This window comes from Stegostoma tigrinum, chromosome 12, assembly GCF_030684315.1.
Source record: "Stegostoma tigrinum isolate sSteTig4 chromosome 12, sSteTig4.hap1, whole genome shotgun sequence".
Lineage (NCBI taxonomy): Eukaryota > Metazoa > Chordata > Chondrichthyes > Orectolobiformes > Stegostomatidae > Stegostoma > Stegostoma tigrinum.
The window spans coordinates 62,423,385-62,449,123 of record NC_081365.1 but is presented as its reverse complement, the minus strand read 5'-3'; the positions used below and the strand labels follow the sequence as shown (position 1 = coordinate 62,449,123).

General features: G+C 42.1%; 1 protein-coding gene across 7 annotated transcripts in view; it reads left to right on the top strand.

Moving 5' to 3' along the window:
• cnksr2a (connector enhancer of kinase suppressor of Ras 2a) overlaps window positions 1-25,739 on the top strand; it is a 473,904-nt gene that overhangs the window by 132,633 nt on the left and 315,532 nt on the right. For all 7 annotated transcript variants that reach the window (XM_048541088.2, XM_048541090.2, XM_048541087.2 and 4 more), the window contains exon 5: window positions 19,352-19,393. In XM_048541088.2, the coding sequence (XP_048397045.2) occupies window positions 19,352-19,393 (42 nt within the window). The remainder of the gene's footprint in view (window positions 1-19,351; window positions 19,394-25,739) is intronic.

The following is a 25,739-nucleotide window of genomic DNA, read 5'->3' as shown; positions in this document are numbered from 1 at the left end:
GGAGGGCAGAGAAGAGAGTACTGACAGGGACTTAGGTCAAGAGACTAGAAAAGCTAGAGTTATTCTCTTCAGATTAAGGATTGAAACAAACAAGGTTAAGAGGAGATTTAATGCATGCAATTTCAAAATCCTGAAGGGTTTTGACTGAGTAAGTAAGGAGAGACAATTACTAATGTGGTAGGGTTGATAGTCAAAGGATGCAGATTTGAGGCAATTAGTAAGAAAACATAAATGACATGAATCCTTACAGTGTGGAAACAGGCCATTTGCCCCAATCATCCCACACTGGCCATCTGAAGAGCTTCCCACCCAAACCCATTTTTACAATGGCCAATCCACCTCACCTATGCATGATTGAAGTGTGGGAGGAAACCAGAGAAAATTCACACAGGTAGGGGGAAAATGTACAAACTCCACATAGGTAGTCACCAACAGCTGGAATTGAACCCAGGTCCCATGAGACATCGGTGTTAACCTCTGTGCCATCATGACACCCGATGGAGAAGTATTGTCATGTCCAAGATAACAAAGTGTGGAACTGGATGAACAGCAGGCCAAGCAGCATCTCAGGAGCACAAAAGCTGACGTTTCGGGATAAATAGGGAGAGAGGGGAGGCGGACCGAAGATGGAGAGAAAACAAGATAGGTAGAGAGGAGAGTATAGGTGAGGAGGTAGGGAGGGGATAGGTCAGTTCAGGGAAGACGGACAGGTCAAGGAGGCGGGATGAGGTGGTAGGTAGGAAATGGAGGTGCGGCTTGAGGTGGGAGGAAGGGATGGGTGAGAGGAAGAACAGGTTTGGGAAGTGGAGACAGGCTGCGCTGGTTTTGGGATGCAGTGGGGGGCGGGGACGAGCTGGGCTGGTTGTGTGATGCAGTGGGGGGAGGGGAAGTTTTGAAGCTTGTGAAGTCCCCATTGATACCATTGGGCTGCAGGGCTCCCAAGCGGAATATGAGTTGCTGTTCCTGCAAACTTCGGGTGGCACCATTGTGGCACTGCAGAAGGCCCGTGATGGACATGTCGTCTGAGGAATGGGAGGGGGAGTTGAAATGGTTTGCGACTGGGAGGTGCAGTTGTTTATTGCGAACCGAGCAGAGGTGTACTGCAAAGCGGTCCCCAAGCCTCCGCTTGGTTTCCCCAATGTAGAGGAAGCCACACCGGGTACAATGGATACAATATACTACATTGGCAGATGTGCAGGTGAACATCTGCTTGATATGGAAGGTCATCTTGGGGCCTGGGATAGGGGTGAGAGAGGAGGTGTGGGGGCAAGTGTAGCACTTCCTGCGGTTGCAGGGGAAGGTGCCGGGGTTGGAGGGGAGTGTGGAGCGGACAAGGGAGTCACGGAGAGAGTGGTCTCTCCGGAAGGCAGACAATGGTGGGGATGGAAAAATGTCTAGGGTGGTGGGGTCCGATCGTAGATGGCGGAAGTGTCAGAGGATGATACATTGTATCCGGAGGTTGGTGGGGTGGTATGTGAGAACCGGGGGATCTTCTGGGGGCGGCTGTGGCAGGGGTGGGGTGTGAGGGATGTGTTGCGGGAAATGCGGGAGACATGGTCAAGGGCGTTCTTGACCACTGTGGGGGGAAAGTTGCGGTCCTTGAAGAACGTGGACATCTGGGATGTGCGGGAGTGGAATGTCTCATCCTGGGAGCAGATGCAGCGGAGGCGGAGGAATTGGGAATAGGGGATGGAATTTTGCAGGAGGGTGGGTGGGAGGAGGTGTATTCTAGGTAGCTGTGGGAGTCAGTGGGCTTGAAATGGACATCACTTTCTAGCTGGTTACTTGAGATGGAGACTGAGAGGTCCAGGAAGGTGAGGGATGTGTTGGAAATGGCCCAGGTGAGCTTGAAGTTGGGGTGGAAGGTGTTGGTGAAGTGGATGAATTGTTCGAGCTCCTCTGGGGAGCAAGAGGCGGCGCTGATACAGTCATCAATGTAACGGAAGAAGCGGTGGGGTTTGGGGCCTGTGTAGGTGCGGAAGAGGGACTGTTCCACGTAACCTACAAAGAGCAGGCATAGCTGGGGCCCATGCGGGTGCCCGTGGCCACCCGCTTTGTCTGTGGGAAGTGGGAGGAATCGAAAGAGAAGTTGTTGAGGGTGAGGACGAGTTCGGCTAGGCGGATGAGGGTGTCGGTGGAGGGGAATTGGTCGGGCCTGCGGGACAGGAAGAAGCGGAGGGCCTTGAGGCCATCTGCTTGAGAAATATAGGTGTATAGGGACTGGACGTCCATGGTGAAAATGAGGTGTTGGGGACCAGGGAATTGGAAGTCCTGGAGGAGGTGGAGGGCGTGGGTGGTGTCACGAACGTAGGTGGGGAGTTCCTGGACCAAAGGGGAGAAAATGGAGTCCAGATAGGTGGAGATGAGTTCGGTGGGACAGGAACAGGCTGAGACAATGGGTCAACCAGGGCAGGCAGGTTTGTGGATTTTGGGAAGGAGATAGAAACGGGCCGTGTGGGTTTGGGGAATAATAAGGTTGGAGGCTGTGGGTGGGAGGTCCCCTGAGGTGATGAGGTGATGGATGGTGTTGGAGATGATGGTTTGGAGATGATGGTTTGGTGCTCGGGGGTGGGGTCATGATCAAGGGGGTGGTAGGAGGAGGTGTCGGAGAGTTGGCGTTTGGCCTCGGCGATGTAGAGGTCAGTGTGCCATACTACCACTGCGCCACCCATGTCTGCGGGTTTGATGGTGACGCCGAGGTTGGAGCGGAGGGCTGCCCGTTCTGCAGGGGAGAGGTTGGAGTGGGTGAGAGGGGTGGAGAGGTTGAGGCGGTTGATGTCTCGACAGCATTTGGAGATGAAGAGGTCAAGGGAGGGGAGGAGGCCTGAGGGTGGTGTTCTTCCCCAGTTCTTCCCCTCCCCCCCACTGCATCCCAAAACCAGCCCAGCCTGTCTCTGCTTCCCTAACCTGTTCTTCCTCTCACCCATCCCTTCCTCCCACCTCACGCTGCACCTCCATTTCCTACCTACCACCTCATCCCACCTCCTTGACCTGTCCATCTTCCCTCCATTCACCTATCCCCTCCCTACCTCCTCACCTGTACTCTCCTCTCAACCTATCTTGTTTTCTCTCCATCTTCGGTCCGCCTCCCCCTCTCTCCCTATTTATTCCAGAACCCTCACCCCATCCCCCTCTCTGATGAAGGGTCTAGGCCCGAAACGTCAGCTTTTGTGCTCCTGAGATGCTGCTCGGCCTGCTGTGTTCATCCAGCTTCACACTTTGTTATCTTGGATTCTCCAGCATCTGCAGTTCCCGTTATCTCTTGTCATATCCACTTGGTTCTTATGATCCGGAATACATTGACTAAAAGAGTGGTGAAAGGAGATCATAAGATTCAACACAGAATTAAGTAAACATTTGCAGGTGAAACATTTACAAGATGGTGGAGAAAGAACAAGTGAGTCAGTCTAATTGGATTGCTTATTGAAAGAACTAGCTGAGATAAATAGACTCTTTGTATACTTATATGGTTCAAAGTTGAGTGTCAATCTTTTGAATTTGATAGGGTTACTATCTTACATCTTTTAAATTTAATGTATGTTCTTTAATGAGATGTGGTCATCATCACCAAGGCAGTATTTGTCGCCCATCCCAAAATGTCTGTGAATTACGTGGCTTGCTGCGCTATTTCAGAGGGCAGTCAAAAGTCAATGACATGGTCTGGTCTGATGACTGAGGCAAGGACAGCAGATTTCCTTCCTTAAAAGACATTGGGGAACCAAACGGGTTTTATGAAAATCAGTGATTTTTTTATGGTCACTACTTGTGTGATTAGTTTTCAACTTAGTTCTTATTCAATTAGTTTTAAGTTGCACATTGCAGACAGAGCGGGATTTAAACCCATGTCCACAGATTACTAGCTTGAGCCTCAGGTTTATTATTCCACAATTACCACAAGAGTTGGAATTTCCCCCATTTCAGTTGAAGTATATTGCCAAGTAAGCTTGATGTCTCATTTCTCACATAATTTTTCACTTTTCACCTTGTTAATAATGTCACCAGGTTCTTAAGTACCTTTGTCATCTCATCGTTTAGCAAGACTGCTGGAATGATGGGTCTTTCCATGGTTCCTGCCCTGGCATGAAATTTAAGGCCCACTTGCTTGTCACTGTAGATGCTGCAAGCCAGAATCTGCCTCTCATACCATGGTCTTGGACCATCATCACTGACGATATGGCCTAGAAAGAAAACTTGCTTCCTGCCTCACAAACAGGGTTCAACAAGTGCTGGTAGATGGGGTTATGGAGAGGAGGGCCATCCTCTTTCTAGTTGACTGTCACAAGAAGCCAAGCTACCAGACATAGCCTGCTGGAGCCAAATACCATCCCAGGTCAGTGCTGAGTTCCAGATGAAGGTGAACCATCATCAAGCTCCTCACTCCACCCAAGGAAAGTTGAGCATAGGCTGAGCTGGATAAGAGCAAGACCACTCATGTAGATACAGTACAGGGGATCTCATTGTCAACCAACCCAGCAACCAATTGTGCTGCTCAGTTTCTCAAGGAAGTTGAGGAGAGTTGGATGTGGTATATACGTGAGGTGGATTGGACGATTAATGAGATGCAAATACATGGAAATAAAGTATGAATTAAGACTCTGAAGTCGCCATTGAACGCTCAAGAGGAAAGTTTTGGTGAAGCTGACATTCTGATTTTTTTTTCAGTTTTTCTATTTATTTCCAACTTTCCCAACATTGTTTGCACCACACTGGGAAGGGGAAAATTTTACTCTCTGACAACATCACCCCTGTGTTTTTTGTTCAACCAATGGTGATTCAGGATTTGTTCCGTTAATTAGCAAATGCACCATTAGCCCTGGAAATAAATATAAAGGGGATACGGTGTACTCATGTGGTTAACAATTTAGCACTTCTTGATAAAACCTATTAAGTTCAACACAGCAGATTTGTTTGCAGGCTATTACAAATGTACAGGACTGTATTTTGTACTTTCTTGTCTTTTTAGCCTACACATGTTTTGAAAAGCAAGCACTGAAACCAAAATAGGAATTGAGTGAGATAAACCTGATTGAAATGTGGAATTTCTGTGCAGTTTCCTGTTCACAGCCAAAAATAAATGAGATGTTGTACTGTATTTTCAGATGCATGGAACATAAGTCATAACTTCGAAATTAACTTGATGAAGAAGGTAGTTAGGGATTCTTTTCTTGTCTTACTGAATGATTCGTTTTCAGCATTTCAATATTGCTGTAAAATATTTTTTGTCTTGAGCTGTCCACTCTATTCAAGAATAATTACATTAGAGGTGGGTGGAAGTGACAGGGGAAGAAAATTTGAAGGATAAACTGCTGCATATGTAAAACTCCAGATTTATTTACAAGATGAAATGCAATCTATGTCAGAACTTTATGAAGCTTTATGTTATGTTGTGTTGCCTAAAGCTTTTAAATATTGTTAGAACATTTAAAACATCATTATCTTAACGCTTAGTGGAGCACTATACATGTAATTCTTTTTCATTCTAGCATAATTTTCTTTCCTTCATTCTCAACCAGGCACAATTCCACATTTCAGTAATGATTTTGCAATAAGTTGCTGAATATTAGATGTTATGATCGGAGCGAGTAATACTATTGGACAGGTCTGATTCCAGACTGACATCTGGCTTATTGGATCATATTTTCCTTTTTCTGTATTTTGTTTAACGAGTCTTTCACTGAACGGTCTTTCTAACGGTCTTTCACTGAAACTCAAGCATGCATTGCTGCAGATTCTGTATCAACAATAAAACAGATGTTTATTATGCAAAAGAAAACAGAATAAACCAAGCCTTGTACATAGAAGTGGGAAATCTGTAACAAGGAATTCACTTTCTAACTCTCTTGGACTGGACTGTCACCATCTGCAGTCAGAACTGTGACGAATGACTCCTCCTTTGCCCGATGTTGTGAAGCTCCAGTAACACACAAGGAGCTTACCAGCATGCAGTACAAAATACCCTTAAACTTAAAGCAGTTTAGTCATCCTGACAGAAACTAAACTGGCTATAAATGACTACTTGATAACACTGCCTGTGACATCGTTCAGTGCTTTATTGATGGTCAAAATAATAGACTGATGGGGTGTAATTAGCCTGGATTGGCCTTGTCCTGCTTTTTGTGGAGAGGAAAATGTTGCAAAATTGCCAGCTTTCCATTACCCACATCATACAGTGGCACCAGTTTGTATCATCTATAAGATGCACTTCTTACAGAGCCTCATTCAACAGTACCTTCTAAAACCACCTCGAAGGAGATAGGCAACAGATGCGAGGGACTATCACCACTTGCAAGTTCCCCTCTAAATTACTACCACCCTGACTTGGAATTGCTGTTTGTTCAATGTCACTGGATCAAAAATTCCAGAGCTCACTTCCTAACTGCATTGTCCATTGTGCAGCAGCTCAGCATGAGGGATCTTGGGGTCCACTTCCATAGATCCCTCAAAGTTGCTACCCAAGTTGACAGGCTTGTAAAGAAGGCATATGGTGTGTTGGCTTTCATTGGCAGGGGAATTGAGTTTAAGAGCCATGAGGTTATGCTGCAGCTCTAAAAAACTCTGGTTAGACCACACTTGGAATACTGTGTTCAGTTCTGGTCACCTCATTACAGGAAGGATGTGGAAGCTTTAGAGCACCCACACTGCTGAGAATCCTGCCATTAATCCTATATTCTGCATTCAAATTCAACCTACCAAAATGAATCACTTCACACTTTTCTGGGTAGAATTCCATCTGCCACTTTTTTGCCCAGCTCTGCATCCTGTCAATGTCCCATTGCACCTAAAACAGCTCTCCATCCTGTCTGCAACTTCACCAACCTTTGTGTCATCGGCAAACTTACTAACCTATCCTTCCAGTTCCTCACCCAAGTCATTTATAAAGATCAGAAAGAGCAGAGGCCCCAGAACAGATCCCTGTGGAACCTGTAGAATTGAATCTCTTTAAGAACTGCCTCCAATGCTAGGTCATCCTATCATAAATACGGAGACCAAAACTGTACACAGTCCTGCAGATGTGGTCTCACCAAAACCCTATACAGCTAAAACCAGACTACCGTATTTTAAAACTCCAACCCCTTACGAGAAAAGGCCAAGAAATCCTGTAAAAATGGAAGCATCCAGGCTCTTTTAAAAATGTTAATAACCCCACTGGTCACTGAGCTCCAGGCTGAATACTTTCCATGTACTACCACCCTCTGTCTTCTATTGGACAGCCAGTTTTGTATCCAGACATCCAAATTTCCCTGAATCCCATACCTCCATTATTAAACCCATGACCTGTATGATCGTACCTCATAACTCACTGGATGAAGCATGTAGGAATATTTCTCTTTTCAAATTAAACGGATCACTTTACATAATGCTTCAGCATATAGAAGCCTTAATGAGTAATTGATTGAAACGACTAAGGTAGTGCTGCAGAACTACATTAGACTTTTGTGTCAGTATGTTTGATTACCACTCCTCAGATATTTCGACTTAATTCCCTGTCACAAAATGATTAATGATGAACATTGGAAAACATTCATTATTCATTAAAAATCTGTGCTCTAATATTCATCATACTGTTAATCTGATATCAAGGCGTTAGACTGATACCGTACAGGAATTTCAGTCAATGCTAAGAAAGGCTCATTGGAGATAGAACTTGTTGAAGACATACATTGCACAGGGTACAAATGGTAGATCTTTGGAAACAGTTATCTAACACCTGTCCACTTGACGTGGAACAAGGATTGATAACTGGCCCATTCTCAGAATCTAGATTGGTTATTAACATTTTTAAAAGAGCCTGGATGCTTCCATTTTTACAGGATTTCTTGGCCTTTTCTCGTAAGGGGTTGGAGTTTTAAAATACGGTAGTCTGGTTTTAGCTGTATAGGGTTTTGGTGAGACCACATCTGCAGTACTGTGTACAGTTTTGGTCTCCGTATTTATGATAGGATGACCTGGCATTGGAGGCAGTTCTTAAAGAGATTCAATTGGGATGAATTGATTGACTTAACAAGATCACCTAAACAGATTAGGCATTGATTCATTAGAATTTGGAAGAATTTTTTTTGAAACATGCAAGATTCTAAGGGGACACAACTGGGTAAATGCTGAGAAGATGTTTCTAACAGTAGGGAATTATTGAACTGGGGACATAGTTACAGAATGAGGGGACACTCATCGAAAGCAGCGATGTGATGGACTTTATTCTCCCAAAGGATCGTGAATGATTAAAATTCTCTCTCCACAGAGTTGTGAAGATTACTAAAACTGTTTGAATAGGAAATAGATTTTGAAATATTGAGGAGTTGAGGATAATGAGGAGCTGACTCAAAAGAGGAATTGAGGCTGAAACAGGTCAGCCGTAATATGTTGTATTATTAATCTACCAGGTTTCCCGAGTCTCCAGCAATCCGCCAGATGGAATGTGGCGAGACTTGCATTCATGAGTGTAACTCCTAATTCCAATCCCACCTTCCAATCTCTGGTTTCTCCACTGGTAACCTGTAATTATCCACAAATAAATCAAATTTTCTCTTTTCACTTCAGACCCCACAATCTCTATCAAATTTACTCAATCTGTCCCTATGGCCTTTGCTGAAGATTTCTCTGCCCCACAGGTAGCTGTGCCTAGAGATAATGGGAACTGCAGATGCTGGAGAATCCGAGATAACAAAGTGTGAAGCTGGATGAACACAGCAGGCCCAGCAGCATCTCAGGAACACAAAAGCTGACGTTTCGGGCCTAGACCCTTCATCAGAGATGGGAATGGGGAGAGGGTTCTGGAATAAATAGGGAGAGAGGGGGAGGTGGACCGAAGATGGAGAGAAAAGAAGATAGGTGGAGAGGAGAGTATAGGTGGGGAGGGGATAGGTCAGTCCACGGAGGATGGACAGGTCAAGGAGGCGGGATGAGCTTGGTAGGTAGGAAAAGGAGGTGCGGCTTGAGGTGGGAGGAGGGGATAGGTGAGAGGAAGAACAGGTTAGGGAGGCGGGGACAAGCTGGGCTGGTTGTCTGATGCAGTGGGGGGAGGGGACGAACTGGGCTGGTGTTGGGATGCACTGGGGGAGGGGGGGATTTTGAAGCTTGTCAAGGCCACATTGATACCATTGGGCTGCAGGGTTCCCAAGCGGAATATGAGTTGCTGTTCCTGCAACCTTTGGGTGGCATCATTGTGGCACTGCAGGAGGCCCATGATGGACATGTCATCTAAGGAATGGGAGCGGGAGTTAAAATGGTTTGCGACTGGGAGGTGCAGTTGTTTATTGCGAACAGAGCCGAAGTGTTCTGCAAAGCGGTCCCCAAGCCTCCGCCTGGTTTCCCCAAAGTAGAGGAAGCCACGACGGGTACAGTGGATACAGTATATCACATTGGCAGATGTGCAGATGAACATGTGCTTAATATGGAATGTCATCTTGGGGCCTGGGATGGGGATGAGGGAGGAGGTGTGGGGACAAGTGTAGCACTTCCTGCGGTTGCAGGGGAAGGTGCCGGGTGTGGTGGGATTGGAGGGCAGTGTGGAGCGGACAAGGGAGTCACGGAGAGAGTGTCTCTCCGGAAGGCAGACAAGGTTGGGGATGGAAAAATGTCTAGGGCGGTAGGGTCGGATTGTAGATGGCGGAAGTGTCGGAGGATGATACTTTGTATCCGGAGGTTGGTGGGGTTGCCAGGCTGCCTTTATGCAAGATGTCCTGTTGCTGATTGTGCACAAACATAACTTACCCATCTGATCAAGGTAACCTGGTAGTATATTGTTTTTACCAGATATTCTCTAACAAAGTTTGAAACCTTCCCTGTTTAGTTTTAAGCTGAGTCTTCTGCCTTCTTACAATATTTCTGCTAAATTATTCATTGGGCCATTGAAACGAGGATGATATCTGCCAGGTTTCATGATCCGTGTGTCCTGAAGTGACTGAACAGGTTAATCTGGAGCTGCAACTACTTGGGCAGAGAGGACAAAAGTTGCCTTGAGAAAGGTGGTTCTCAAAACATGGTTCTGCACTTTCTCCATCTAATGTTATTGCATCTGTTCATTATTTCATTTCCACACTGTGTTGTGGCATGTTGGATGAGGGGCTGTGAAGTGGTATGATATATGGCAAGTTTAGCTCATGCACTGATGTCAATATTTCCTTCTTTACTAAGGCTTTCAGACTTTTCTCTGTCGTCCTATGTACTGATGCTATACCAGCTTAAAATATGTCAAAAATTTGCTCTTGACAATGTTGTAAAGGACTTGACATTTGCTTGTACTCTGTATGGCTAGTTCAGTTGGCTGAATGGTTAGTTTGTGATGCAGAGTGACATCAATTGTGTGGATTCAGTTCCTGGCTGACATTACCATGAAGGAATCTCCTTCTCAGCCTCCCCGTCACCTGAGATGTGATGATGCTCAGGTTAAATTACCACCAGTTGTCTCTCTCCAATGAGAGAACAGCCATATGGTCTGGTAAGACTATGACAATATTTTGTTATCAAAAACTTTAGTCAGCATCAAAATCCTCCATCAGCCTGGTTGCTCTATAAGCACTTACACCCTAGTTACTTTGATTAGTGGAGAGATTTTAGAAGCCATTAAACACTTCCCATATATTAGCACTGACTTTTCTCAAATGCTGAAGTTAACAGAATCAGGAAGTTGCAATTTGGAGTCCTATCCTAGAGACTTAAGCACAAAATCTAGGTTCACACTTCGGGGCAGCATTGTGGGAACACTGCATTGAATGACATCCTGCCTTTCAGAGAAACCTGCCCTCTCAAAGGAATGTTAAAGTCAGGCAGTACTTCAGAGCAGGGGAGTTCTTCCCATGGCTAATATTTATCCATCAATTAACACACAAAAAACACACTATCTTGTGGTATTTTGTTTTGTAGATCTTTAAAGTACACAGATTGACTACTATATTTCTTACATTATAATAGTGACGTCACTTCAAAAGCACTTGATTGGCTGTAAGCCTCATTGGGACATCCTGTAAAAATCAGAAACACAATGAAAATGCAAACTTTATTTTCTTGTGTGGAACCTTGTCACGTTTTTGTAAAGTAGAATATAAAACCTTGACTTTTCACCAGTGTATGAGTCATATCTTCAAAAGTTGAGCAGATTCTCTCATTCCTGAATCAATAGTTCCTCTTCAGGTTATGCTAGAGCAGGTAATGCCCACTAGAACTGACACTTCTATTTCTAAACATCAAACCTGTGCGACTGGTTTTGTTGAAACTCGTGAAGCGACCTTGCACAGCCACAACATTGACAGGAATACATTTCTGGTGTATGTGTAACTTGCTAAGAATTCAAAGATTTTTTGGTTTCTGTATTCATGCTAGCAAACACAGTGAAGTAGCACTGGAACTGTCCTAGAAAGACAATTCACCTGTACCTTCAATGGCACAAAAACAATAATGTTAAATAATCCATCTGTGAAGTGTGTACTTCTGGTGCACCTGCTCAATTTCAGCACAGGAAAAATCACATTTTACCAAACAACTCTGCAATTTGAGAACAGATAAATGTGACATGCAGCATTTTGGAAAGGCAAATCAGTACAGAACTTATACACTTAATGATAAGGTCCTGGGGGGTATTGCCGAACAAAGAGACCTTGTAGTGCAGGTTCATCGTCTTTGAAAGTAGAGTCACAAATGGACAGGGTGGTGAAGAAGGCATTTGGTATGCTTACCTTAATTGGTCAGTGATTGAGTATAGGAGTTGGGAGATCATGTTGTGGCTGTGCAAGACAGTGATTAGGCCAGTGTAGCAAAACTGCATTCAATTCTGGTCTTCCTGCTATAGAAAGGATGTTGTGAAACTAGAAAAGGTTCAGAAAAGATTTACAAGGATATTGCCAGGGTTTGAGGATTTGAGCTATAGGGAGAGGCTGAATAGACTGGGGTTATTTTTTCCACAGCGTCGGAGATGTGGTGGGGGCTGCGACCTTATCAACGTTTATAAAATCATGAGTGGCGTGGATAGGGTGAATGGTCAAGGTCTTTTCCCCAGGGTAGGGGAGTCCCAAACTAGAGGCCACAGGTTTGTGGTGAGGGGGAAGGACTTAAAAGGGACCACAGGGGCAACTTTTTCTCTCAGAGTATGTAGCGTGTATGGAGTGATCTGTCAGAGGAAATGGTGGAGAATGGTACATTTACAACACTTAAAAAGCATCTGGCTGGGTACGTGAATAGGAAAACTTTAGACTGATATGGGCCAAATGCTGGCAAATGTGACAAGATTAATTTAGACATGGTCAAGTTGGACTGATGGTTCTGTTTCCAGGCTGTACATCTCTATGATGCTAATTAGAGAACTTTATTTAATACAAAATCTTAATCCACATGCACAAATAAAAAGGGCACAAGTATTGCAGTTATAAACTATTAAGATGTCCTCTGGGGCGATGACCAATTTAAAATGCAGATGAAAATGTGAAAAGATTAGATGCTTTAAAGAGTACAATAATAAAGAATATTATTGTGAAATGCAAACAAGGTTGCAAGAAGAGTAGAATTGAAGCAATTAAAAGGTATGTATGTAATGGACTTGGAAATAGAAAGATTGCACAAATTGCATTACATCTGCCACAATGAAAAACTGTTAACTTCACAAACATTTTCCATGGACCAGATCAACACTTCTTTGCATGTACTGTTGTGACCTTTAATTGAGAATTTGCACAAAAATGAAAGACACAGCGAATTAAAACCCCATCCACCATAAACAAGGCATGTATATAGACTGAGATACAGTTCATCTCTTTTAAGAGACTGCCTGAAAGGCATGCTTTTAATAATTGGACTGGTAAATTGTATAGGACCATTGGTAAATGCTGTATTAATCAGGTATTAGGTATTAAATCTGATGTATAATTTTATATGTGATGAGAAAACAGGTTACTTTCTGTTCTCCAAAACTCTTACTTTCTGTTTTCCAAACCTCTTTGATTGTGTATGCTGACCCCAAAATATTTCAGTATTTTAATCCTTCACTTCAAAAGATTTTTTTAAAAAGGAGGATGATACAGCCAAACGTGACTGTGGATGTAAATTATGAGCCTGTCCAGAGAGAGAGATTCAATAGCAAAAGTTGGCAAATAGATTTCAAAGTACTGGTCTTTGATCTCCTGTAAGTACAGGATTGGTAAGGGTTGACAAACAGCACTCCCTCTGATTTTATTTCTATTCGTGTGGGTCTCTGAGGTCGATGCACAGTAGCACATCTGCACAGTTTAGAGGGGAAAGTGCTGACAAATCCCTGCTCAACATCAAATCATGCTCTGCAGATTGTGTCCCAGACTGAAGACAGCATCCAACACATTCCTGCATAGTCAATTCCCCGGATTCACAACCCTTTGAGAGAGGTAATTTCATCTCATTTCAGTTTTAAATCTGTTACCACTTCTCTAAAGTCTATGACCTCTCATTCTAAAAGTATTGGCTTTACTGCATCTAATTCATATTGTAGGTTTCCACTTGATCTTTGAATATTTTCTAATTGTTTAAATGCCGAGTCAACAAAACTGACCTTGAGAAGTCCAGTGTGTTTATGTTGCTGTTGTTATGGACCAGACCAGACACCCTCAAACCATTGTAAGAAGTTAGCCCACACCCTAACTTTTCCTTACTTTAGAGGTAGATGCAAAGTGGGTGTTCAGATGTGATGCAACTGGTCAATGTTGAGCAAAGCACAACTTATTTCAACACTATTATTAAAATACAAACAAATAAAAGAGGAATTTAGAATAACTTAACTATTGGAAAACTTATCTGAGCAATAGATATGGTTAGAATATAAAAGCAGCGATGTGCTTCTGAGGCTTTATAAAGCTCTAGTTAAGCCCCATTTAGAATACTGTGTCCAATTCTGGGCCCCACACCTCAGGAAGGACACACTAGCCCTGGAGCGTGTCCAACGGAGATTCACACGAATGATTCCTGGAATGGTAGATTTAACGTATGATGAACGGCTAAGGATCCTGGGATTGTACTCATTAGAGTTTAGAAGGTTGAGGGGAAATCTAATAGAAACTTAGAAGATAATGTATGGTTTAGAAGGGGTGGATGCTGGTAAGTTGTTTCCGTTAGGCGGGGAGACTAGGACCCATGGACACAGCCTTAAAATTAGAGGGGGTAAATTTAAAACTGAAATGAGATGTCATTTCTTCAGCCAGAGAGTGGTGGGGCTTGTGGAATTCATTGCCACGGAGTGCAGTGGAGGCCGGGATGTTGGATGCCTTCAAGGCAGAGATCGACAAATTCTTGATCTCAGAAGGAATCAAGGGCTACGGGGAGAGTACAGGGAAGTGGAGTTGAAATGCCCATCAGCCATGATTTAAATGGCAGAGTGGACTTGATAGGCCGAATGGCCTTACTTCCACTCCGATGTCTTATGGTCTTATGTATTACTAACTAACTGTTCCAATATAGTAACATCCCAAAAACACACCCCTTGGCAAAAAGATAAAGTTCGACATGGACTTTTACATGCCATTCACCATCCGGACAGATTTCAGAGAAAGTCACAGTTCGGAATCATCTTCGGTAGCTCCCAACATTTCTGGGACCCCAACACCTCCCACTGCCACATCTAAAAAAACCAAAAAGCCTGATCTAGGAGAACCCCCCTTCCATTATTACATCCATTTTTTAAAAAGCTGAAAAGCCTCTTAAATTATTGACTTAGGCCAGTTCCAGTATCCACTTCAGCACCTCTGCCTTTACAACATCTCTTCCAAAAAAATCCAGGACAATACGACATTTTTAAAGTGGCAGCATCGTCACACTCTGTTTTCATCATTTCAGATCTGATGATATGGTAAATGGGTGCCTGGATGAGGATGAACTCTTACTATTGAACATATATTTCCCAAATTTAAATTCTTGGATTCTCCCTTCATCCTTGTAGATTATTCAATAAACTGCAGAAACATATGAATGCTTGTCACAGTTCAAATCAACTCATTGTGTTTTGTGCATGAAGATGTCTTGTTGATACAAGTGCTATGTAAATGCAAATATTTTAAGTCAGTAAAACTACTCTCACATTAAATCTAGAAACCTAGGCACCTACTCTTGTGCAGATTAGACTGTGAATAATTTCATTGTGTTCATCCAGCTCTGCGCCTTGTTATCTCAATAATCTGTTTCCATGCTTTTCAGAGTTTAGGGATGATACATTAGATTTATGTAGTGGGAATCCAATCCAGCTGTGAGAAAGTTTCCTTACCAGCTGAGATCAGATTATCCTCTAAGCAATGTTACCTCTCAGCTTTATTTTTCTGAGGACAGCTTAGAGACGAGATTTATCTGACACCTTGTGAGCTTCCTTTAAGTGTCACTTTGTTGATCCTTACATGATTTCAGCATTTTATATAGGTACGTTAGTTTCTAGTGTGACAAATCCTCAGTTAACCTCCTACAGGTAGACAAAAGGAGATTCAGAGATAGATTGAAGGATGTAACAGCACAATAATCAGTGTTTCAGAGATGGTAGGAGCTGCAAATGCTGGAGAATCTGAGATAACAAAGTGTAGAGCTGGATGAACACAGCAGGCCAAGCAGCATTCGAGGAGCAGGAAGGCTGACGTTTCGAGCCCGGACCTTTCTGAAGAAGGGTCTAGGCCCGAAACGGCAGCCTTCCTGCTCCTCTGAGGCCGCTTGGCCTGCTGTGTTCATCCAGCTCTACACCTTGTTATCTGGGTGGAGAGCTGGATAATCAGTATTTGGTGGCCGAGGTTTGACTTTCCCATTGTGTACTCCCATTGTACAGAGCAATGTTAGAGTCTGTTTCTGCACTTATTGCACTATTTCATTCAACATTTTCTGTGTGACAGCTACTGAAAGCAATTTGGATGGTATCACTTGGTATTAGTGTCTTGATCCGATTACTCAGGTGAATAAGTATTACAGTGTTTCAATTTTGGTTATGTATTCAGAATTGAGAGTACCAAGTTTTGGCTGCTTTAATACATTCTGCTTTGTGTGTAAAGTCGAATTAATGAGGATGAATATCAGGTCAGATTCCTTATTTGACAGGACACAGCTACCCCACATGTATGCAATTACAAGTTAGGAAATAATATTCCATTCAAAAGCAGAGGGAAGCCAATTGATGAGTTTTTTTTTAAATCTCAGAAATAAGTGGTCACTGTTGAATACTGTGACAGCTGAGCTGCATTGTTATTACAAATGCCAAAATACACTTTAGTCAGCCTAATTATATAAGCTGAACCAAATCTTAGTGTTTTACAAACTCATGGAAGCAGCAAGAGAAAGAGAAAAAGAATAATTTGGGGATTGACTGTATTTTGCTGGTGTGTAACCAGGAGTGGTAATTCAACATTATTTCATAAGTGCAGCGTCTGCCTTCACATATTGTGGGATAATTGATTAAAATCACCTTCAAAATGAACCATGACATTGAAGTGAAGGAGAAAACTATTCCATTCACACTACCTGATGCAAACATAAAGCATTTACAGAACCATTTACATTCATTTGTGAAAAGATTCCAGAGTTTTAACTTCATTGACTTTAATGCGAATGCATTCTATGCAGTGGTCATATCTTGCGTGAGGATATATTTCCTGACGTTAATTCTGAATTTTTATTCATTTGAATCCATTGTCCAATCTTAATAGATTAGCCTGGAGCAGTGCTCTGAATTTCCAATGTTTATGATGTTCGAAAAGCTGAAAATTCGAGGTTTTACTGCAGTTTCCTGAATTTCTGTAACACTAGGGATAAGTCCTAATGACTTTTTGTCTGCACTGAATTCGGAATTTGAATTCAGGATTTGAAGTTCATTGTCATGTCTCATTGACCGGAACTGGGTACACGAAACAAGAAAGGAAAAGATACAAAATAGCATGAAACAAAATCAAGCTCTTTGAATCCTATCCCTGTAACAAGTTGAATGGTCATTTTATATAGTTTTGGGGGGATGGAGTTGGGTTACTGAGCACTATACCCTGGAAAGTGCATAAACATCCAAATAATAGTAGCAGAGCTTAATTTTAATTTTGTTAATTGTCAAATGATAGGAATTCCTGCATTAGCACGTTACTCTGCCACCAAATTAAATGTGTTTTTAAATAGGTGGGAAGCCTGACATCAGAAACATCAGCCCATCTTTCTGATCGACGACAGCTACTTTAACACTTAACTAATGGGCAGAACTGACTGAAGAATTCTACCCACAAGAGCAGAAATTGTTAGAGAAATAATGTTGGGGAGACACTGGAGAGATGAAACACAGGGTGGGTGACCGCTTTTCAGCATACCTACCCTCCGTCCATAAAGAAAATGCCCCAAAGCTTCTGGTTGCCTGCACTTAACACACCACCATGTTCCCACACCAACATTTCTGCCTTGGCCCTGCTGCAGTGTTCCAGTGAGCCCTCAGCACAAGCTCAAAGAACAATGCCTTGACTTTTGCTTGGGGACTGCAACCTCTAGGATTCAGTATCAAGTTCAATAACTTTGAAGCTTGATTCTGTCCTTCCATGTGTTTTTACCCACCCCTACACACAGCCCTGTTAGGACCTGGGCTGTTTTCAGCACAGCCACCCATTCTCATCTACTCGTCGGCTCAATATCACATTTACTAGATTGCATTCAGCACAGCTCACCCATTTGCTCCCTCTTAGTTTTTAATACCCCTTATTCAGCTTTTCTTTTCTGTCCTGCCCTGCTATCCATTGCCACCTTGTTTACTTCCCCCTTTCATAGCTCTCTCTGTTTGAGCTCCATCTCTACCTATCTGCTCACCTCTCCCTGTGCACACGCATGCACCGCATGTACACACACCAGTTTTTTCTAGCTACTAACAGCTCTGAAGAGTCATTTAGACTCAGAACGTTAGCTTGCTCTCTCCACGGATGCTGCCTGAACCACTGCAATTCCCTGCATTGTTTTTGCTTTAGCCCTTCCCTCGAATACTGCCAGACCTGCTGAGATTCTCCAGCAATTTGTTTTTCTTTCTGTTTTCATTTCAGACCTCCAGCATTTACACTTCTTTGTTTAACTATGTTTCATTGAAGAATGTACCCTCCTTTGCCGAGATTTTCCTTAATAAATTTTACCAATTTAGAAGTTATCTGAACTTCGAGGAAACTGCAATAAAACCTTCAGATTATTTCCTGGAAATTATTCCTCAGTTTCACCATCTATTTAGCCTGTATATTTTATTTTTAATAGTGAATTACTTTGCATGTCAAACTGTCCAATCCTTAACAAATCCTGTAATGATTTTGTAAAAAAAAACAAAGTTCTAAATGCCAAATCTAAAATCTGATATTTAATTAATGGCTTTTGCTTATGCTGATTAAATTAGTGGTGCAAGTATGGTATCGAAAATGCTTCAGATATCTTTCCAGTTCCAACCTTGAGCTTACCATACTGAAGTTTATTAAATGTACAGGATCTTCTGACCGCATGTGTGCAATTAAATCCTGCTGAAAGTTGCTTCAAAATAAAACACACTAAAATGTTATACTCAATGAAATTGTTCCTAGTCTATGTTGTTAAAGAGAATGTAAACTGGGATCAGTGTTCACTACAAAAATAAATCTGTTAATTCCATCACTACTCACTTATGCTCAAAGAAACTCATGGGTTATGCAGATGTATTAATCGCCAGTTTACTTTGGAGTGAACACCTATCCCCAGTTAAATTCCTTTATTATTCACTGTTGTTAACCTGCTTACTGTGTCTCTGTATCACAACTTTGCTGAGTTGAGTGATAGCTACAAAATGATGCTATTCCCCTGTGTTTTTTGTTTTCCTTGACTGCACTTATCTATAATCCATTGAACATTTCCCCAATGAAAAGGCTAGAACGTTGACACAACAAATGCCGCTCTTAGGGGTGGCCAATAAAATTTGAGACTTCATCTTTTTCCATTGATGATTTGGGCTGAACTGGCTTCCTGGATTAAATCAAATTCGGTGTCAGCACTACTATTTCAGCAACTGTGCTGTGATCAACCTCCTATACTCCATTATAGCAACTGTCAAGTGGCATGAACATTTTTGCTTCTGCTGTGGAGCCTGGAGAATGGACAGTGCTCAATTGAAGGGAAAAATGCAGTTTCTCAATATTAATGTCTCATGTATAAAAGATCACAGTATATTTACAAAAAAAATAAGTTGCACAAATACATTTATTTAATGAAGCATCTAACAAAGAGCTGCCATGGAAATGGTGAGTTGAATGGCCTCATTCTGTGATGTGACATTATATGAATCCACAAATCATTTTAAAAATTGTTAATCTTTATTTTGTTCTGAGTCTGGGATTTAACTAATCAATTATCAACTGTCATATCTCTCATAACAGCATACCTGTTTAATTTTTCTTGGCAGGACTGTACTGTTTATGAAACTGAAAACAAGATTCTTCATGTGGTGAGTCTATTACATTTTGTTTGAGTAAAGCACACAGTAACAATTTCACGACTTGCATTTGTACCGCAGGTTTAATGCATGATTTATCTTAAAGTACTTTATAAGGGAATAAAAAGGGGGAAAGACCTCAAGCAAGGGGAGACCTCTTGGGTAAGGTGATCTATGACTAAGGTGAAAGGTGGCCTTTCAGAAAGATGTTAAAGGAAGATGGAGAAGGAGTTCCAAAATTAGAAAGTGATGACTGAAAACTTTGTGAAAGGCAGGTTGCAGAGTTGGAGGAGAGAAGGGTACAACAAAAGGTATGACTGGAGAAGGTTGAGGTGCAAGAGAGGTACAAGGCTGTGGAGAAATTTCTAGTGGACCTGGAGTTTAAATGGAATATGTTGAGGCAGGTAGTGAAAGGTTTATGTGACCAACCAAAGGAATTCAGGGAGCATGAATTTGTGAATGACAAGGTGTCAAGAGGCATTTTCAATACATTGATGTTTGTGAAGATGGATAGCTGGAGAACTGGCAGGAGAATAACTGTTTATGTAATTAGTCCATTTATGTTTTCATTAGCAGGGATTGAATGAAGCCTGGAGATAGACAATGTAGTGGAAATTATATTGCAGATATGAAGCTCTGCTGGTGCTCAAGGATAATGCTGTGTTGCACATGAATTTGTATGCATACAAGCAGTTGGGCGATGACAGTTAGTAGAAGGGAGCAGAGTCTATTGGCTGTGATTTTCCAAAATACAGGAGAAAGATCGAATGCCTCTAATGGGGCCCATTGATAGACTGGCAGCGTGACAGCACAGAAACATATTGGATCAAATGAAGTGAAAACTGTCTTGTATTGAATTAGAGTGCTGAGGTAAACTTACATATCATCAATGGTAAGTTTGCCTGTGAGTTAAATTTTCAAGAGAGAGTGTAGGTGAAGGGAAGTGGGACAGGACAGGCTTCAGGGGTGATAGCGTTGCAGAAAGATGGTGCCAAAAAAAAGTTATACGTGTTGAAAATATGAAATGAAAGCATAAAGTGCTGACGTACAGCTCAGACAAAAACAGTAAATGGCTGAGAAATTCCAGATTTTGCAGGAGAGGAACTCGTATCCTTTGAACATGAGAATGCTCATTGGATTTTTTTGGAAATCAGGTGGCTATTTGGTAGCTGGCAGGCTTTCTACTGGAACAAGACCTAGGAAAACGGAACTCAGCCATCAAGAGTTGCTGCTCAGAGGCTGACAATTCATCCCTGGTGGGGTTGTGTGGCTACTATTGGTAAAAAGACACCCTGGAGATCCAGGATGGAGGATTACCTGTTTATAGGGTAGGGTGATTCTGGGTTGGCAGGTGATGTGTGCATGGGAGTTGGGAGTGAAGGCAGGGTTGGGTGGCTCTTATATCATTGGAAAGAGCCAAAATGGCAAAATAATTTCTGGAACAAACACTAGAATAGATTGTTTTAGACCTAGAAATAGGATTAATGTCATAGGAAATAAACCTGTCAAGAAGGCCAATTAAAACACAACAGAATTTCACATTCAGTTTGAGGCTCGGAAACTTGAGGCTGAGTCCATTGTCTAATCTTGAATAAAGGCAATCATAAAGGTACCCAAACAGGTTTGGTAAAAGTAGACTCGAAATGTAGTTCAAAAAGGTAAGGGCCGCAGACAACTAGGAGATGTTTCATGAAACTCAACAACGAAAAATTCAATTGAAAATGAAAACCTCAGAAGCATGAATCAGCTTTGGCTTATTAAAGTTGACTTCAAATTGGATGAAAATTCTTACAATGGTGTGAAAATTAGTGATATACCAGAATTGGCGAGAAAATTCAGAAATAATGAATAGGGAGAAATTATAATGAGAGTAAACAATCAAGAAATATAAAAAAGTGGACAATAAGAGTTCCAGCAGATATATAATATGGAACAAAGGTTCTAATGTGAGTATTGGTGCATTAGAGGATGTGACTAGGAAATCACTAAGGGGAAAAAGAAAGGAAATGAAATCCATTTTGAACAAATATTTTACATCTGTCCTATCATCACAGTAAAAGATGTTAAAGGTATCCCAAGAATAGAAAAAAAAAGTAGCAATGCAGAGGGAGGAACTTAAATTGTTATCATCAGAGAAAAGTACTGAACTTGAGGGAAATGAATGGGGCAGATTCCTTTGGCCTGGTGGCTTGCATCCTACTGTCTTAAAAATAAGTAGCTGCAGACTTAGTGGATGCATTGTCTGAAATCTTTCAAAATCCTATAGATTCTGGAGATGGAGCCAGCAAATTAGAAACCCAGAAGTGTTATGTCTCTGTTCAAGAAGAGAGGGAGTCAGAAAGCAGGAAAATGCAGCCAAGTTAGCCTAACATCTATTATTGAGAAAATACTAGAATCTGTTATAAAGGAAGTACTGTATTGGCAGGAAAATTAGAAAATCAAGCAGAGGCAACACGTTTTGTGAAAGGAAATTGAATCTGACAGATTGATTAGAGTTCTTTGAGGATGTAACACCAGGACTGGGGCAAGTAGGGGAATATAATGGTAAAGAGCCAAAATGAATAGCTGTTTGCTTAACTGTGTGTAGTATTCAGAATGAAATAAATGAATTAATAGCACAATTACAGGATAAGAGAGATGAGGTTACAGCCATTTGGGAGACAAAGCTACAAGGAGCTCAAGCTGGGAGTGACATATTCAGGCACCTGGGACTTTGTGAAAGCACAGACAGGAAGGAGAGTGTGGTAGGAGGACTAGTGCTGTTAGTACCGGATGGAATAAGTAGGAAAGCAAGAAATGATTTTGAATTGGAAGATGCGGAACCGAGAGGCCCCACCGGGGGTCGAGATTTTTCACAGGTAAGGGCGTGGGAACGCCCTGCCTGCCAATGTTGTCAACTCAGCCACATTAGGGGCATTTAAACAGTCCTTGGATAAGCATATGGATAATGATGGGATAGTGTAGGGGAATGGGCTTAGATTAGTTCACAGGCCGGCGCAACATCGAGGGCCAACGGGCCTGTTCTGCACTGTATTGTTCTATGTTCTATGTTCTATGTAACAAGTTCACTGGATAAAGGAGAACCAGTTGACATTTGTGTATTCAGACTACCAAAAGCTATTTGATATGATACCACATAAAGGACAACAGGACAAGGTAAAAACTCATTGTGTTGGAATGAATATGTCTGAGTAAATGGGGAATTAACTAACAAAGAGGACGTAAAATGATGGGGTAAATGGATCATTTTCAGCTTGCCAAACTGCAATTAATAAGAGTACCACAGTAATCGGATATGACCTTCAACTATTTACAGTGTTTTTTTCACAAATGGATGAAGGGATTTAGTGTACACTAGTCTTAGACCTAATCTTCTCCCTTCCAATCAGGATTTAAAATTCACTCATGCAATGGTTGCTTACTGTCTAGGGTGCCTTTACACTGAGGTTATTAGTTAATTGTCACATAACACAAAACCACATCTGCTAAATTTTGCTAAATCGGCTAAATTTCTGAAGAAGGGTCCTGACTCAAACCATCAAGCTTTCCTGCTCCTCTGATGCTGCTTGGCCAGCTGTGTTCATCCAGCTTCACACAGTGTTACCTCTGCCAAATTTTGCTGTCTGGTTTCAGAATGTGCTATTTTAAGAAACTACTTTAAAGAAATCTATGACCTCCTCATCCAGGCTACCATTGCCAATCTGATTTTTACAGTTTCTGTGGAGTTTAAAGTCACTTGCAGGCTCAAAGGGCTGAATGGTGTATTCATGCTCTTACTTATGATTTTCTTATGTTATCACTGCTGAAACTCCGATGAACCTCAAAACTTCTAAACTAAGAAGGATAAGAGATTTTGCTTAATTTTGTTCTAATGCGATATAAAAAAAATTCCAGGTTCTTTCTAGAACTGAAATCTTTAATAGGCTAAATATAAATGTAATTGTACGCAGTGTCGGAAACTTTGCTTGTTTTGATTTATTTTATTCTCACACAATGACCTAAAGAAGAATTCACATTAAGACTGGAAAGACAGCAAGGTTTTCAATAACACATAAAACAATCTTAATTGAGCCACAGAGGACTCTAAGCTGTCAGGTCCTCTCTGTTGTCAAGCAATTTGGAAAAAAAATCATATTATTTATGATTATACCGCTAAATGTATCTTGGCACATGGCCTAACTGACATTGTTTTATGACAATAAAAGCCACTGGCTTAAGCAACATAAAATCACAGTTCACTTCATAAAGTACATGCAGAAGCAATTAGTCAAAACTTTTTCCTGAAAGGCATGCTAAATTGAGGATTGGAAATAGTTATTTATGCTTCATTAGTCAGTATGTGAGACTTCCAGAAGCGCATCATTGCAAGGTGCGAGATTTCCTTTGATTATTCACCGTGCACAATGCATTTGAGTTTAAAAAAAAGAGATGTGACTTCCAGGTGGCAATTGCTGAATGTTAAATGCTGCCGCGAATGCGGTGTGAAAATCCAGTTCTAAAAAACAAGTTTTAAAAAATATTCTTACTGTCTCAGCACAAAACCATTACTCATGGTTAGTACAAAGTTTTAGTTGCAACCAAATATTTTCATTTCCAACTCATAGAAACAAGAAACAAACCGTTCGGTCCAACCAATCCATGCCGATCACAGTCCCAAACATCTGCCTGCGCTTGGCCCATAATCCCTCCAAATATTTCTTATTCATGTCCTTATCTAAATGTCTTTTACATGCTGTAGCTGTACTCGCATCCACCACTTTCTATGGAAATTCATTCCACACATGAACCCCTCTGTTTAAATAAAAAAAATTGCCCCTCACGTCTTTTCAAAATCTTTCTCCTGTTACCTTCAAAATATGGCTCCTACCCTTGAAACCCCGAACCGTAGGGAAAAGACATTTACCATTCTCCTTGTCAATACACATCGTGATTTTATAAAACTTTATAAGGTCACCCCTCAACCTCCTACACTGCAGTGTATAAGTATCCAATTTGTTCAGCTTCCTGTTCTAACTCAAATCCTCCATTCCCAGCAACATGCTGGTAAATCTCTCCTGAACCCTCTCCAGCTTAATAATATCCTTCCAAAACAGGGTGATCAGAACTGGACACCGTATTCCAGAAGAGGCTTCACCAGTGTCCTGTATAACCTCATCATGACTTCTCAACTCCTCTACTCAAAGGTCTGAGCAATGAAGGCAAGCGTGCTAAATGCCTTGTTAACCACCCTATCTACATGTGATGCAAATGTCAAAATATTATGTATTGAACTGCTATGTTTTCTCTATTCATTTGTGGGATGTGGGCATCGCTGGCTGGACAGCATTTCTTGCCCATCTCTAGTTGTCCTTGAGAAGCTTTCTCTTGAACTGCTGCAGTCCTCCTGCTGTGGGTTGACACACAATGCCATTAGAGAGGGAATTCCAGGATTTTGACCCAGCGGCAGTGAAGGAACGGCGATATATTTCCCAGTCAGGATGGTGAGTGACTTGGGAGGGAATTTGGAGGTGGTGTTGTTCTCATATGTCTGCTGCCCTTGTCCGTCTAGATATAAGTGGCCATGGGTTTGGAAGGTGCTGTCTGAGGATCTTTGGTGAATTTCTGCAGTAAATCTTGCAGATAGTACACACTGCCGCTACTGACCATCGGTGGTGGAGGGAGTGGATGCTTGTGGCTGTAGTGCCAATCAAGCGGGCTGCTTTGTCCTGGATGGTTTCAAGCTTCTTGAGTGTTGTTGGGACTGCACTCATCCAGGCAAGTGGGGAGTATTCCATCACACTGCTGACTTGTGCCTTGTTAATGGCGGAGAGGCTTTGAGAAGTCAGGAAGTGAGTTACTCGCTGTAGTATTCCGAGCTTCTGGCCTGCTCTTAAAGCCACTGTGTTAATGTGGTGAGTCCAATTGAGTTTCTGGTCAATGATAACACCCAGGATGTTGATACTGGGGGATTCAGTGATGGTAACACCACTGAATGTCAAGGGGTGGTGGTTAGATTGTCTCTTATTGGTGATGGTCATAGCCTGGCATTTGTGTGGCACGAATGTCACTTGCCACTTGTCAGCCCAAGCCTGGATACTGTCCAGATCTTGTTGCATGTGAACATGGACTCTTCAAATCTGAAGAGTCACAAATGGTGCTGAACATTGTGAAAACATCGGCAAACATCTCCACTTCTGAACTTATGATAGAGTGAAGGTCATTGATGAAGCAATTGAAGATGGTTGGGCCGAGGACACGACCCTGAGGAAGTCCTACAGAGGTGTCCTGGAGTTCAGACGATTGACCTCCAACAACCGTGACTGGCTTCCTCATTATCAGGTATGACTCCAACCACTGGAGAGTCTGCCCCTGATACCCA